Source organism: Rhododendron vialii, chromosome 12a (assembly GCF_030253575.1).
Source record: "Rhododendron vialii isolate Sample 1 chromosome 12a, ASM3025357v1".
NCBI classification, from domain to species: domain Eukaryota; kingdom Viridiplantae; phylum Streptophyta; class Magnoliopsida; order Ericales; family Ericaceae; genus Rhododendron; species Rhododendron vialii.
In genome coordinates, this window is record NC_080568.1 from 32,890,279 (window position 1) to 32,905,592 (window position 15,314).

Below are 15,314 nucleotides of genomic sequence, written 5' to 3' on the forward strand. Positions count from 1 at the left end.
TACCGTAGTCACCATTCTCAAGCGATGCTCAATAACTCTTTCTCACAACTTCACGTATGACTCATCAATTTAATACATCTATAGTTGTTGTAGCTTTGAATATTCCCTTTATTCTTATAGATAGTACTAAGGTGCTCATTCTCCATTCGTTGGGTATCTTCCTAGTCATAATAATCTTGTTAAACAACTTCGTCAACCAAGTCACCTAGACTTTTTCACACTTCAATAGGGATACCATCTGGTCCTAAAGCCTTACCCGATTTCATCCTTTTCAAAGTTCTAACCACTTCATACTTTTGTATTCTCCTATAAAACTCATATTCTATGTTCTTACTAGGTACATACATTTTCCCCCACCAAAACCTCCTTCATGTTTCTCGTTTAACAAATTCTCGAAATACGACTTTCGATCATCCATCCCTGATCGCCTCGTCTTTCATCAACACCACCAAATCAATACTTTTTATACACTGAACTTGAGAAATGTCTCCCACTTTCGTTTCTCGCAGCTTGGCAAGTTCTTAAATAATCTTTTCTCCATCTGCTCCCAAAATTACTCTTTAGTAAGATCATCCAAGCCTACTTGGGGTGCGTAAGCACTAATAATATTAACTATGCTCCCTCCGATCACAAGCTCAACTAAAATAATCCGATCTCCTTTAATCATGACTGTAACTACCGAATCTTTCAAGTGTTTATCTACTACGATACCTACCTCATTTCTATGTCTATCCTTACCCGTATAATAAAGCTTATAACCAGTGCCCTCTAATTCCCTAGCTTTCTCCCCCTACTCATTTAGTCTCCTCAAGGCAAGCTATACTAATCATTCTACTAAGCATGGTGTCAACTAGCTCTCTAGTCTTACCTGTTAATGTCCCTATATTCCAAGTTGTTAAACGAATCCTGTAGTCCTAGGCTAGCTTCTTTACCCGCGCTCATCCAAGCACGCGCGAGAACCCTTGCTCACTTATCACCACACCTGGGTGCCGGTGTGGCGCCCCTTGCTCATTATTCGAAGCACCCGAAGGCAGGTGCAACGCGTCACTTAAAGGGAACGCCCTAGCATGTCTCGTTATCATATTTGGATTCATGTCATAAAAATCTAACAGACTTTTCACGTACTGGCTGTCAGCTATCTAACGCACAACCCTCCTCCTTTATCTGGGCTTGGGACCAGCTGGAAAAAAAAGATAAGGCTCTAAGCACGAACCAGACGGAGTTTGCTCGCTATTCTACCAAAAGAAGAGGAATAGAGAGGGAGATGAGGATGCTGTAAGCTTATGGGCCAAAGGGAAAATAAAATCATGCTGCGATGTTGATGTGGAGTGGTGGTGGATTGAGGTCATGGGGAAACAGAACCAATCAGGGGTAAAATTGTCTACCATGTGAAGTTATGCAGAGAGACACTGTAAAAAGAGGCCATGGCTCTTTAAGAGACTGTTGACTTTTTGTGTTTTGTTCTCATTTTGGTTTCCAAAAAACTGATGACTGATTTGGGTCAGGTGGATTTGCTTGTTCGAACGCTCTGATATCTGAAGTCGTCCAATGTAGGTTCATCTTATAGCGCATTCGTGGAAGCTATGTGCATTACTCTTGACGCATCTATGTCTGAATTTGTCTGTGTCTCTAATAGTGCTAGTTTGGTTGCTAAGAAATAACGTGTTTGATCGAACGCTTGAATCTTGTTGGGTTTATTCATCTGCCCCCAGTTCAGTTTGGGGACAATTTTTTCTCTATCCCTTGTAGATAGGCTTGCAAATAACACATGGAGTTCTATGCTCATAAAAAATCACTGGACCCAACGATAGATCAATTTGGTACAGTAAAATTTCTTATCTTTTGTCCCAAAATGGAAAACAAAAAAATTAAGAGAACATTGTGTGGTTGTAGACCCATGAGTTCATCAATCCATCAACACAAGTATTCAATGTAAGTATCAAAAAAAGTCAACCACTAAATCCATCAACATAACTCCTTTCACGTTATACAACATATGCAAATTATGTCCAGACAATCCAAAATTTATTGGGAGCTCTGATTCGGCTTCTTAGGGCGTGTAATGGACCGCAGCTGAGTGTACATTTTGAAACAAGAACTAGAGAATTCGGAAAGTACCCGGAAAAGCTCAGGCAGTTGAGTTCTTAGAGCAGTCAAAGATTTTTCCCTAACATGAACACGCTGCCTCTGGTACTCTTCTTCCTCGTCTTCCAACTTCTGCTTCACTGTGTCAACCGCCAACTTCCTCTCTGCGACAAGATCCTTATCCTCTGACCTATCCGGGTCCACCTCATCGGGTGGTGTTCTCTTTTGCATGTACTTTTTATACCAGTCATCAAATTGTCGTGTTTTGCGATTAAGCTCCTTTTGAGTTTGCTCACATTTGTCCCTCAACTTCATCTCATCCACTTGAATCTGCACTATTGTATTCATAACAGCTCCAAAACTAGTTATACCCGTTATTGCCAGCTCATCAGGGAGTTTTTCCAGCTGATCATGCCATAAACAGAGGAGGGCTTGAATTGGGGGACTTTGAGTCCTCCCAGGGGATGAGACTTTCTCCTTTAGGTTTGTATCGACTGGAATGAGGTTGAGTCTCAACCAGTTGTTGAGAGCTTTTATGTAGGTCTTTTGATGGGTCATGAGCTTGTGTAATTGTGAATGCCACTCCTGCACAATCACCAACAGCTGGACTGTCCGTTCATGGTGGTGCTCAGTTGTTTCTTTGGCTGACTGCGAGATGTCGAGGGACTTCAATGCTGTCGAGATTTTCTTCTGGTTCTCATGCTGCACTTTCATGTGTTCCCACATTTCAGCCATCCTGCCATTGTACACAGAACAATCATAGTAAGGCTTTGTATATATTCCAGTAACAGGAAAACATGCAACACAAAATTCAGGTGCAATTCAAGTTTCATGATTGATATTGCAAGTTCTTTTGACACCAAAGAAAGTATCTGGTGAAATCAGATCCATTTTCTATCGTATAGTGTGATTTTTACGGGTTACTAACCAACTTTTCAGGTTTCCTGCAGTAAATTGTAGATAAGCAGGGCAATACTACTTTTATGCCTCTGAACTCAATAGGCTCTCTGTGCTTTTTGAGATCGGAGTGGGAACACCTCCAAATAGAATCTACGAAATGCATAAAACCAATGAAGAGAGTCCTTAATCATCTAAACGTCGAGAAAGGAATATGGAAGTTGACTTAAAATATTTGAACCCAATTGATTAGAATTTAGGTTTCAGCAAATTTATAGACAACTTAAAAGACCACAATTGCTTCACTATCACTTCCTATCACCGGTTCATCAAAACTGAAGCTACAAAGGCTTGCATCATGTACAAAGGAAACTCTAAATTCCTGTCTTCCCTGCAGCCTCCATTCAGTTGTACTTTGATTAGAGACTCTAATCAAAGTACAACTCTAATCAAAGTACAACTGAATGGAGGCTGCAGGGAAGACAGGAAAGGGAGACAAGCTACAGAAACAAAGACTTCCTAAACGCGCGGAGACTAGTTTCGCTAATTAGTTCATATGCAAGACGGATACCAATACATTACTCATCAAGATAAATACTTCAGAAAAACAGGCAAAGTTCCATATGTCTGCTACTTCCAAAAAGTCTTGTTTCGAATTTGAACTTACCCATCAACAAGTGCAACAAGTTTTGGATACAATTGCTCATCTCGTAAACGATTTATTTCTGACACAGTAGAATCCATGGATTGCATGTCGACAATGTATCTTGTATGCAGGTGACTTACTGTTGCTTTTGCTTTCTCTATTGACTCAATTCTAGCACCGTGCTTCTTTAGCTTATTCAGCGAAGCAACTTTTCTCTGATATTCAATCTTCATTTGCTCCCCGGTCTGTTGAGCATCAGTCAGCACAAAACAAAATTTCAACTTTAACCAAGGTTTTCCTGGCTATGATAGACTATATCATTTGTTTGATGGACATAGTATTTTGAAGGAAACTGCAACGTAATCAACTTCGATTCAATTAGAGAATGAGAGACACCATGGGAACAGTGTAAAAACGTACTACTAAGTTCACTATTTCAGAAAGAAACACCCTAGTTTTGTCCAATTTAAGAATTTAGATTCAAAGAAATGCAGCTAAATCTAGCTTCATTTGAGCTAAGTATCCTATTCTTAGGAGAATGGAAAAGGAAAGGAAAACTTAACTAACGATCCCTCATTGGAAGACAAACAGTATTACAAAAACGGTGGAAACATCACCGGATGAAGTGATACACATACGTACCTTCACTTCATCATAAAGCTTTTTCTCCCATGCTAGCATCTTGTCCAGCACTGTTGCATGTGTTTCATTCTCTTCTGAATCAAAGTCGTCCAATCCATCGTCCGTATTAGGTAAACCTCTGAAAGACTTATTCCAAGTAATGACCCGCAGGACCCTTGCAGAATGATCAATGTGTCCTACAAAGCAATGACAACTTGGGTAACTTGGGTTGAACAATTAGCCAAACAGTTTAACCACTTGTGTAAAGGTGTTATAATGTAGTACCAAGTGTCAGAAAGGGATCATAATTCCCCAAATAAAATGCCTTTAGCGAATACTATGAAAAGAAAGGTCCACCCTTTTCACTAGTAGCCTAACCATTTTCCATGACAATAAAATGCAAACACTATCAGTTTTCGCACAAAAGGGCAGAAAAAGAATACTACTACTTCATGCTCATAAACTTGGAATAGCGTGAAAGTGAAGAAAGTCAAGATATATGCGACTTGTGAACTGTTCTGTCATCAAACAAAAGTCTAAAATTTAGGTGTTGCATCACCATTTGTTTCTCAAGAGAACTATGAAATATATATCTACCATTGCAGCAAATGACAGGTCGAGAGAAACACTAGCATAGCTGGAACAGATTTCACCCATCAGGGCACACAAAGCGAGCTCCTTTAACAAGAGTAAGCATATGCAACTTAACTCATTCTTTTCAACTCTCTAGCCTTTTGATCTTCACATGTACAATCATTGATGATCAAGCAAAAAGCTTTCATAGAATCATATCAAATGTAAACTCTTCCACTAAATAGTACGACAAAATTCAAAGAATTTGTGTGAAGTACCACGAATGCTTCAAATTGTTTCAAAATCTGAAGGACACTTAAAATCATCAAAATTTACAAAAACTGCAGCCTGATACCTCGATTATCAGCAAAGTTGGAATGGTAATGCAAACGATTCGCTTCAAGCATCTTTGAAACATCATTAGCGCTCTCCGACGCCTTTAGAAAACAATCGTCGAGGTCATTAAAAATTTGCAACATATTAATGCTTGCGGCACCCTTCCCTCCTCTCTTACCCTCCCCGGGAGCTGCCTGCTTCACTTTCTTCGGGGCCCTTGTGGGAGGCGGAGGCTGAGGTGGTCGCTCAGCCAATTTCTCTGTCCCCTCAGCTCTCATACTCCTCCTTGCTCCACCAGAGTTGCCATCAACACGATCAGCTCTTCTAGACCTTTCCCTCATGTTCCTTTCAATCTCCTCCCTCTCGCTCCTACCTGTGAACAATATTGGCCTAACTTTGATCAATTCTCAATCATTTACAGAGCAAACATGTACTCTATATAAAATATATAAACCACTAAATTCTAGCAAACTACTTACCACAGTTAACAAACTCGTAAGATATATCCAGCCTCACTCAAATCTCCCCTCCAACTCAAATTTGAGTTAACCCCCCCTTGAAATTCCATCTACTCCTTGACTTAAAACCGAATATCACACCACGATTTACTCATTTTCTCGAAGCCATTTCGTCTTTTCCAAATTTACTCTTATGTCATTAACGAAGAGTCTGCTTAAATTCATGCTTAAATATGAGTTTGTCATTTGAATTGCTTCGTAATTATTAGAAAACATTGCTTCATATCAAATAAACCTTTTACTCCTGAGTAAAGGCCAGAGATGGTCCAAGTAACGGGCTACTAACCACAATTAACTAACTCCTAACAACCTATTAGCCACTGAAATTAGCTTCTAAACAACTAAAAACTAGAATAATATAACCCAGAGGATTAGCTCATGTAACAAGACAAACAGAGATAAGTGCTTTATAAGTATAAGTTCCTGTCAAGAGGCCTTTGGCCCAATGACATCAAACTCCTCTTACATACTAATCTAACTATTCTAACAATACTATCGCTGAGAAAAAAAGAAGGTATAAGTTCCTAGTTTGATCACTCCTACGGTCACCTTGCAGCTTGTGAGCGAAAGTTTGTGCAAAATGACTGGCAAGCCGAGCTTTAAAGTATTTGAGATGGGCTCGCTCAGATTAGTCTAGCTCAAGCCGACCCCAAAAAATCGACCTCCAGCTCGACTGTTTAGTATCAAAGTGTTCGAGTTCGGTTCGTCAAATAAACGAGCCAAACCTCTACAGTCGAGTTGAGTTACAACTAATTGGAGTACAACTTGAGTTGAATTTTAAGCTTGAGCCGAGCCGAGGCCATAACAAGACGAGCCTCTAGCTGCTCGCAAACAGCTTGGTGCGTTTGCAGCACTATGGGGCGGCCACTCGATGTGGCCTGCCTGAGTTCGCTTCTGGTGGTGGAATCGGATTTTAGAAGGAAAAAAAAAAAAGGAAAGAAGAAGAAAAGGAATAGTCTTTAACACTACCTTCATGATCAACCTCGGCCAAACTAGGTCCAGCCATATTCTCCATGGGCAGAAAGATATAATCCAAATCCAGCACGCCTTTCGAATCCTCCTGCGGCGGAGGCGGCGGCGTCCAATCACTTGTCGTCGCATTCCGCGGCGGCAACGTCGTCGCAAAAACGCCGCCACCAATCCCTCCACCGCTACTGCGAGTCGATCTGTGTCTCAATCCGTTCTCCGTCTCGTCCTCAATTTCTCCTTCCTCTCCTTCCTCTATCACGGTCTCGGACAGATTCGACGTGGCTTTGTGCACGGATTTGATCTCCGGCATCGACGCGGCGCGCTGCAGAGGGAAGTTGGGGAGGGGAGGGGGAGGAGGAGGGAGGGTGGTGTCGTAGTGAGGGTGGGAGACGGCGGCGGAAGGGAGGGTGGAGGCGGCGGCGGCGGCCGCGGAGGAGGAGGAGATTTCGCCGTGGGCGTAGTCGCTCAAGGCGGCGCCGGTGTTTTTCAACGACATGGTGTAGGCGGAGTGCGCCGCCGCGAAGGCGTTCCGCGCCGTCACGGCTTCCTTCATTAACTGCTTCCGTTCCTTGCATCGCAAGACGGTTTCTTCGTTCTCGATCTTCGAGTTGGCGCAGCCCATGGTTTTTTTTCAGATAAGACGACACTAAAAACAATAAAATGAACTAAAAGTGCAAATACATTACTAGCACCATATTGTGGATGTTATTACTACGTTTTGATGAAGAAGTAACACGTTCAAATGGTGGCGGAAATGTTCAAATGGTGGCGGAAGTGGAGGTGGACGCGGTCAGGACCGGCCCTGACATTTCGGTGTCAAAAGACGAGCTTTCAAAACATGGGTTCCAAGTCCTTTTTGATCTTATATGTCGGGTACTAAAAATAGTTGGCGATCTTAATATTCACACTGGCTAAGCGGCCTCTTGGGCTAAGGCCGGCACCGGTGACGGTGGTGGTGGTGACGGTGAATGGTTTTGAGAAAGTCGGGATCCTAGGTTAGAGGGAGGAATTAGAGAGAGAGAGAATTCAGAGTTGGATCAGTTTCATAGTAGGGTGATCATGAGTGCTGTTTTGCTTTGGGGAAGAAAAGGCAGAGAGAGAGAGAGAGAGAGAAGTGTCTACGTGAATCCGACGCTAAAATATTTAAATATTCAGAAACAGAGAGTACGACGGCGCCGTTTGAGGACTGAAATCTGTCTTACGACGTCGTTGTTTGTCATTGGTTTTTTGGGTGCTTTACCTGGCAAAACCACCTGGCCAGTGGAAAGGAAAAGGGAGGGTGAAGACTCGAGCTGTTGAGCGGATCAAGAGGAATAAATTAGCAATCAATCAAAGGAGAGAGAGAGAGAGAGAGAGTGGTGGGGTGTGGGAACTGAGAAGAGGGAGGGAATAAAATCTAGACCGATGGAACACTGCTTGGACAGTCCGTATTACCGACCACGTGATACCCGTTCGACATCCAAAATTTCTCCAATTAAAGGGAAGGGCAAATAAGTGAATATTTTTGAAGTACCACGTGACATTGAAATCTTGTGTTTTTCTGTAAATAAAAAATCGTTACTGCACCCTGTGGTCACTTATCTCCTATGCACCAAATAAAAGCGAATAATAATACTTTTTATAGTTTTATTGTATAATTTGTAGATACGTAAATAGTTGAGGTACTTTGGTAGCACTAAATAATTACTCCAAGCTAGCTATGCATATCGGAAAAATTTTCAGTGCCGGATAGGATGAAGCCTTGCTATTTGAATATGATGATGTCATTAGTAACAATTTGGTGGGATGTTATTGGCCACTATTGATTTCTATATGATCCTTTAGTGACATCGTTTCTCGTGTGACTCCTTATATGATACGAAATGAATTGCAGCGTTCAATTTTACGATTCGAGCACTTCATTTGTCAACTTCCATGTGAACATCATTCACTTTAAATATAAGACTAACCGAAAATCAATACTTATTATTAGCACAAACTATATTTGACAGTTTATTTCTTTTACAGCAAATACGATTGCATGATCGTGAATTTAATGTCGTTCGATCAACCAATTCTTCCATGTATAATTTGTACATGAAGCTTTACAAATTAATTAGTGGCTATAATTATGAAATGAACTCTGAGGAAGGGAATTTTTTATGTTGTCGAAATTTATACTTTTGTGGTGTTGAATTTACAGAAGTCTATTCTCAAATATAAACAACTTTGGAACTTTCTTGTAGCTACATTAATAAATATTCCATAGTCAAGTTCAATATTCAACAAATCAACATAAGACTTGGTAGTAATTCAGAAAATTTTCCTGTCTTGTTCCATATTCTATCCGAACAGGAAAAATCTATTCACACTCCCACTTTTATGACTAAACAAAAAAATTTATTTGCACTCCCACTTTTACAACCAAACTCACAGCCGATTTACCTCCTAAGCATATGGACTTCATCACTTTGATCGAAAACTTTCACTTTTATAGAGCACGTCGAAAATATTAACCAAGCCAAAATTCAAACTGTATTTATTTGATATCGATAAATGCATTATCAGAACACAATTATAGTGAGTGTGAGTTAGTTATATATGTGTTATGATTATGCATTTATCGTCATCCGACATTGTTGTGTATGTACTATTATTTTGTTGTATATAAAATAACTTTTCCGATCAATGGCTCAGCTCACATATGCTAATGTGACAAGTTACGCTAATGTGACTGTGTGAGTGCACTTTTCTCCTTTTTCCTAAGGAAGTGGCTTTGGGTTTGGGACCCGACAACAAGTACGATTCTAAAGTTGCAAATATGCTTTTCCTTCCTTCCTTCCTTCCACTTGAATTAAGGAATTAAAGGAACCTTTGTTCTTTCTTATCGGTGAAGTAGTTGTCGTGGCTTTGCTTGATTGTACATTGTTGTATTGGTCTCAATTTTGTATTCTACTTACTCATAATCGGCTCTAAAGATTCATTTCTTTTTGTTTTATTTTATTCTCTTTTTCTTGTTTTGTCTTAAATTAAATTTTTTTGTATTTTTTAATTTTGCTTCAAATTTTTGTAGATTATTGATTTGTCTCGACGAGAAGAATTGGAAAAGTTAAAAATTTATAACTTTTACCCAACTTTTTTCCGGAAATATCCAAAATTTACAAGGATTTCAGGGGGTCGTTTTTAAGTGCTCTGATTTGAACCTAGACAAACACTTGGGGGCATCGGTCACATATTCTGATTTTGTGTTTTAATTGTTAGAAGAGTTGTTTGTTCTTCTTCTCCTCCTTTTTTTTTTGGTTGTATTCTCTGTAGGAATTCTTTGCAAATTGCAAGTGCAGAAGTAACATACTGTACTTCTTTGGGTCTCTTGATGCTGCCGGTTTCAGGAATTTTGTTGAACCCAAAGCAATGCTCTGAATGGGTGTTTTTTGATTAGGGGAACGGCACTGCGTAAGTTGTTTTTCAAACTAAGTCTTGTAACGCGAACTGTTTCGATAATTTACCAAAATCAGAAATATTGAGCGAGGACAGTCATAACAGAAAACGATGTTCTACCTTGGGTTTTTTTCTCTCCTTTTGAACAGTGAAACCGTACAGGATAAGTTGTTTTGGAAACTCATTTCGAAAATGTGAACTGTTGCAGCTGTGTTTCAAACACAGCAATGTCGAAAAAGAAAGGTTAACTATCAATAGTTGCCATTAAAGATTGCTGGAAACCTGGAAAATCGCATCATCAACTCGAGGAGCCTTTCGATCACCGTAAACGTATCCTTGGCCACATATAAGCTGTCTGTCTCGGTCATTAGCATGTAACTCCACGTATGATAAAGAATACGAAAATGGTCAAAAAAAAAAAAATTTGCAGCAGGAATAAAAGGCAGAAAATGACAAGAAGAAGTTTCTGAAATTCCCGAATGGAGATTATAAAATGGTACTAAATAGGTACATTTCTTTAAGTTTCTGCTATGCGGAAACCATAATAAACCATGATGTGCACAACCTTACCAGGGGGGTTCAAAATCATACAGAAAAATAATCATCTGGGTCTTCGTATTCTTCTTCGTATTCATAGTATTCCTCCTCTCCCTCTTCCTCTTCGTCTGGGACGTGTTGTAGAGGAGGATCAGCTGGCATCGGTGGTGGTAATGGTATTGGCATCGGCTCAAACTCGGGAAATATATCCGCTCGATATGGGGGTTCGATTATCTCAAAGTCCTGTCATGCCAGTGAATGTGCACAAAATCTTAAGGAGCGAACAGCAGATAAAGACAAATGATTGCATGCAGTTGAGAAACAAATTTCAGTTCCGTCCAAAAGAAAACAGGATAGACTTCTTGCATCTTGCGCAGCTGTAAAGCAGACCATGCATAACAAGACACATGAAGCACAAGTACGGGTACGGTACAGGTGCGGATACAGAATGCAACAAAAGCCTAAAAATATAGGGTACGGGCAGGGGCAGAGCCAAGATTTGTATGCAGTGGGGTCATATACCTAGAGTCGTTAGGAATTTAAATCGAGTTTTGGCAAAAATAAAGGGCCAAAAATGATTTTAATAGAACCATGGAAGTGTTTTTAGATATATGTGGGGCCAATTCGTGTCAAAATCTAATAAAACTGATCACTATTCTATGTGATTTCTTAATCTCGATGGGGTCAAGTGACGCCACAGTATTCTTCCTCCCTCTCCGCCCACGGGTACGGCTAGGGTACACCAATATTTTTATATAATTTTTAGATTTCTAGCATGCTATAGAAAAAACGGCCTTATTTATTCTTGGACGTCCCACCTCTGCTCATTACACTTATACTTTCAATATGAACTTCTTTTCTCTTTTGTGTGTGGGTACTTCAAATCAGTTCTTTTGCAAATAAGAAAGTAAAGCCAGATAAAAAATATGAAATAAGAATGGGAGGACAAAAATAGATATTAACATTAAACAATAAAGTTATCTAATACATAAAAATAAAAATAAAAACACGTGAACCGGAGCCATACCCGTCCCATAACCATGGCATACTGGCGCCGTACCCGACATGTTTTTGCCGTACCCATATGGGCCATACCCAATACTCGTAGGCAATTTGTTTGGAGTACCCATATGCAAAGTTTGATTGCTAAGATATCATAGTAAAAATGAAAGGTTCAGATTAAATTTTCAGAACTTTTACAAGGTTCTAATTCTGCAGCTACTTTCTCATTTTAAAATGGCAAAGCAAATCAATGCTCAATACTGCAGACCATGTCGATTTTACCCCAAGAAGAAGGATAAATGAAAGAAGCCTGACCAGATCAATTTGTCCCCTAAACCGCACACTACCAACATAATAGGAGTTCAACATGCAAGATATTCCCTAACAGACACTTTGGAGCAGCACTAGAACAGCAACAGTTGCTTCTGCTGAATGTAGAAGGTGTTAAATGGAGCTCTTTGAGTCTAAGTAACAACCTTCGCTCAATCAATTTTACATGAAACTACTTCTGACCTAATTTAGGAAAGTATTTCACTCACATAAAATCAAATAAGCTTTACAAAATTCAAAAATCTCGTCTTCCATATCTAACATAACTTCTTCTTTTCAGCAATTGAACACAGGGAAAGGAAAAACTCAAAACGGACCTACAAACCAAACAAAAAAAAAATCAAATGAAAAGCCTTCACTCAATTAAGTCTAAATACAACTACTGCCAACGAAATTTAGGCCAGTATTTCAGTCACATAAACCCGATCACCTTAAACACAATATTCACAATCTTGTCTTCAATTTCTAAGCATTCGAATCTCACCAATGTTTGCAATACTCAACACGACAGTCTTGCTTCCGCTTCATCCTAGTATCCATTGTTTACATCTAGGACTACTCCACTAGGATCTCTGCTTGCTCGCTCCCCTAGCTTTTGTCTCTCAGTCAGTGTCGGCCCATTTTACTGACGGGACTCATCATTACTTTAGCAACTTTAGCGGCTTGGCTAGTTACTCGAGATTCTCAATTAAAACATCCTAGAATCCACCGTTTACGGCTAGGCCTACTGGGTCTCTAATCCCGCTCACTCCCCTAGCTTTCGTCTATTAGTGTGACTGTCGGTCCATTTTACTTATGGCTCGGTCCCCCTAGCTTTTGTCTCTCAGTGTCCGCATTGGCCCATTCTACAAATGGGTTTCATCACTAACATAGCAACTTTAGTGGCTCAGCCAGTTACTCGAGATTCTCGATTATTCAACTCACTCGCCTAGCTTTTCTCTCCGAGTGTCAGTGCCGGCCCATTCTACTGAAGGATTCATCACTACTCTAGCAACTTTCTTTAGCGGCTTGGCCAGTTACTCAAGATTCTCTCGATTATTCCACTCGCTCCCCTAGCTTTTGTCTCTCTTGTCATCCCATTCTACTGACGGGATTCACCACTAGTCTACCAACTTTAAGCGACTCGGCCAGTTACTCGGGGATTCACCACTACTCTACCAACTTTAAGCGACTCGGCCAGTTACTCGAGATTCTCGATTATTCCATCTCCTTAGGTTAACATACAAAGGAATTGACGGGGCCCGCGCAAGCGGCGGAGCGCGAGGTTTAATTCGATGCAAGGCGAATAACCTTACTAGGGCTTAACATGCCGCGAGATCTCTAATTAAACAAGTGGAAAAGGAAAACTAAACGGATCTACCTTTTTTGAAGATAAGTTGCAAGATAAAGGTGGGAGTGAAAAGGGCTTACGAAGCTGAAATCCCAAGGGATGGCGCAAACGACGCCTGGAGGCCGCCTCGAACGCGTGAATATCGCCGTCGATCGCCGGAGAGCGCGGAGAGAGGGAAGGGATACCGCCGCCGTGAAAGGCGGCGGGGAGATGGAGGGGATGGAGAGGGTGAGGGAGAGGGGTAGGAACGCCATTTTCCACGGCGGCGGCTTATCTATCTCCTCGTCTGTAGCACTCAAATGGGTTTTATGTGGATACTGGATAGCATACCAACCGCTTTCGGAGGCCCAGATACGAGACATACTGGACCGGCTCGGGCGTGTGGATATTTCTATGACCACAAAAAGACTCATATAAATCCATATTATAAAACAGAGCGATTTTTCATCGAAAATGTCTATGCATATAAATATAGATACATCTACAGTCGTTCAATTGTATTTAGTGAGAGTTATAGCCGTTGGATTAAAGGAATGAAAGTTTTCTAATGTATTAACCTAAGGAATGAATGAAGGTTTCCTAATGTATTAACCTACATATCTATCTCTCTCTCTCTCTCTCTCATAAATTGCTCCCAGTAAGGCATTGTATTTAAAACCACCCATTAAGGCATTATTCAAATGAAAATCAAAGTCATATATAACCTTTGTACAAAATCGAAATCAAAACCACCGAGATCACCAAAATCAAAGTCATCATTCTTTTTTTTATTTCTAAGCTGTCAAACGTACATCACGAAAATGACCGAAAATAAAATTTTCTATACATCGTTCATATCATTTTCATATTTTTCTTCTTTACTTTCTTTACAGAAACACACACCACCCTCCCCCCCGCTTCTCTCTCTCTCTTGAGAAGTTCAATACCACCAAAATCTACTTCACTGAAACCACTGAGGTGAGTTCTTCAATCATTCTTTGTATATTTGCTACCCATATTTCCTTTTCATTAAGATTGTGATGTTTATCAATGGATATATTGCGTTATTGTTTATCGTATAGTTGAATCTGTTGGACACGAGTTTGTATATTGCAAGCAAGTTTAGTATTAATTTGTGTGTGGTGATTATTTGAGTTGTATATTACACGCAAGTTCAGTATTTATTTCTGTGTGCTGATTGTTCAAGCCGTGCCTTCAGGCACAGGCATACGCTAGTAATTTTACACAGACACTCACATATATATTCGTGGGTTTCACACACACTGAAACATGGAGATGTCTTATGGGTCTCCATATATACTCGTGGGTTTCAAAATATGAATGTGTTCGTATAAGTATTTATATAGATATTTGTGGTTGTAAAATTATTGCGTCTTTAATAAAATGACTTCATGTACTTAGATTCTAAATAATTACTACTTAACACCCCATTTGATTTGGCTCTTCCTTTTGAAAAAAAAGAAGTAAAAAAACTAGAAAATTGGAAATCATTAAGAGGCTCTTTTTTTAAAATTTTTTCTAAGTAATATCATAAAATTGAAAAATCATTTTTTGTAAGTGTAAGTATAATGTAGGTATCGTGATCTCTCTCTTGCAAAAAACCACACTAGAAAATTTCCAATCTCTTCAACTTATTTTGACGTGGCAGGCCTATAATAGGCTTCGGAGGCCAAAATTGGCCCAACGACAGCTGCACTGTAACAAAGAAGTATACTTTGGTTATAATTTCATATCAATTTATTACAATCAATAAAATCAGAAATAGTAGAACCTAAAATCCCACGTTCACGTTTTCAAATTCTATTAATTTTAAATAGGTGTTTAGCACTGTTGCAGAAAATGGACTAATAACAATGTTAGTTATCCAACCGATTTTTTATATGTAATTCAAGTGTTCGGAATAATTTACGTGCACATTGACTTGACTAATCCTGTGACACCAATCAAAAGCTACCAACGGTTTGTAATTTGAACTCCAAAACACTGAATAGAAATCTTTAAAAGTTAAGTAAAGGCATATGGGTCGACGCCTAACAAATGTCAGGCCTTTAAC

General features: G+C 39.8%; 2 protein-coding genes across 6 annotated transcripts; both read right to left on the reverse strand.

Moving 5' to 3' along the window:
• Positions 1 to 1,823: 1,823 nt before the first annotated feature.
• Positions 1,824 to 7,960, reverse strand: LOC131309830 (protein ROLLING AND ERECT LEAF 2-like). 4 transcript variants are annotated; one of them, XM_058336476.1, is made up of 5 exons: positions 6,641 to 7,960; positions 5,178 to 5,511; positions 4,271 to 4,446; positions 3,650 to 3,873; positions 1,824 to 2,821 (listed from the first exon to the last, which is right to left on the reverse strand). In XM_058336476.1, the coding sequence occupies exons 1-5, from the start codon at positions 7,265 to 7,267 to the stop codon at positions 2,026 to 2,028; spliced, it is 2,157 nt and encodes a 718-aa protein (XP_058192459.1). In that variant the 5' UTR covers positions 7,268 to 7,960; the 3' UTR covers positions 1,824 to 2,025. The 4 variants fall into 4 exon arrangements, with proteins under 4 accessions (XP_058192459.1, XP_058192458.1, XP_058192457.1 ...); XM_058336475.1 differs by having other exon boundaries at positions 5,178 to 5,520; XM_058336474.1 differs by having other exon boundaries at positions 5,178 to 5,531; positions 6,646 to 7,955.
• A 2,565-nt stretch (positions 7,961 to 10,525) lies between these two features.
• Positions 10,526 to 13,655, reverse strand: LOC131309831 (uncharacterized). Of its 2 annotated transcripts, none has more exons than XM_058336478.1 (2): positions 13,342 to 13,655; positions 10,526 to 10,842 (listed from the first exon to the last, which is right to left on the reverse strand). In XM_058336478.1, the coding sequence occupies exons 1-2, from the start codon at positions 13,621 to 13,623 to the stop codon at positions 10,648 to 10,650; spliced, it is 477 nt and encodes a 158-aa protein (XP_058192461.1). In that variant the 5' UTR covers positions 13,624 to 13,655; the 3' UTR covers positions 10,526 to 10,647. The 2 variants fall into 2 exon arrangements, with proteins under 2 accessions (XP_058192461.1, XP_058192462.1); XM_058336479.1 differs by lacking the exon at positions 10,526 to 10,842 and adding an exon at positions 10,843 to 10,976.
• Between the last annotated feature and the right edge of the window lie 1,659 nt (positions 13,656 to 15,314).

Excerpts from the sequence above, each read along its gene's own strand:
- LOC131309830 (XM_058336474.1), bottom strand. The coding sequence starts at position 7,267 with ATGGGCTGCGCCAACTCGAAGATCGAGAACGAAGAAACCGTCTTGCGA. Across the intron at positions 5,532-6,645 it reads GGCCGAGGTTGATCATGAAG|GTAGGAGCGAGAGGGAGGAG; the intron begins GTAGTGTTAAAG and ends TATTGTTCACAG. Across the intron at positions 2,822-3,649 it reads CTTGTTGCACTTGTTGATGG|GATGGCTGAAATGTGGGAAC; the intron begins GTAAGTTCAAAT and ends GTACAATGGCAG.
- LOC131309831 (XM_058336478.1), bottom strand. The coding sequence starts at position 13,623 with ATGTCTCGTATCTGGGCCTCCGAAAGCGGTTGGTATGCTATCCAGTAT. Across the intron at positions 10,843-13,341 it reads TCCCTTGGGATTTCAGCTTC|GACTTTGAGATAATCGAACC; the intron begins GTAAGCCCTTTT and ends CTGGCATGACAG.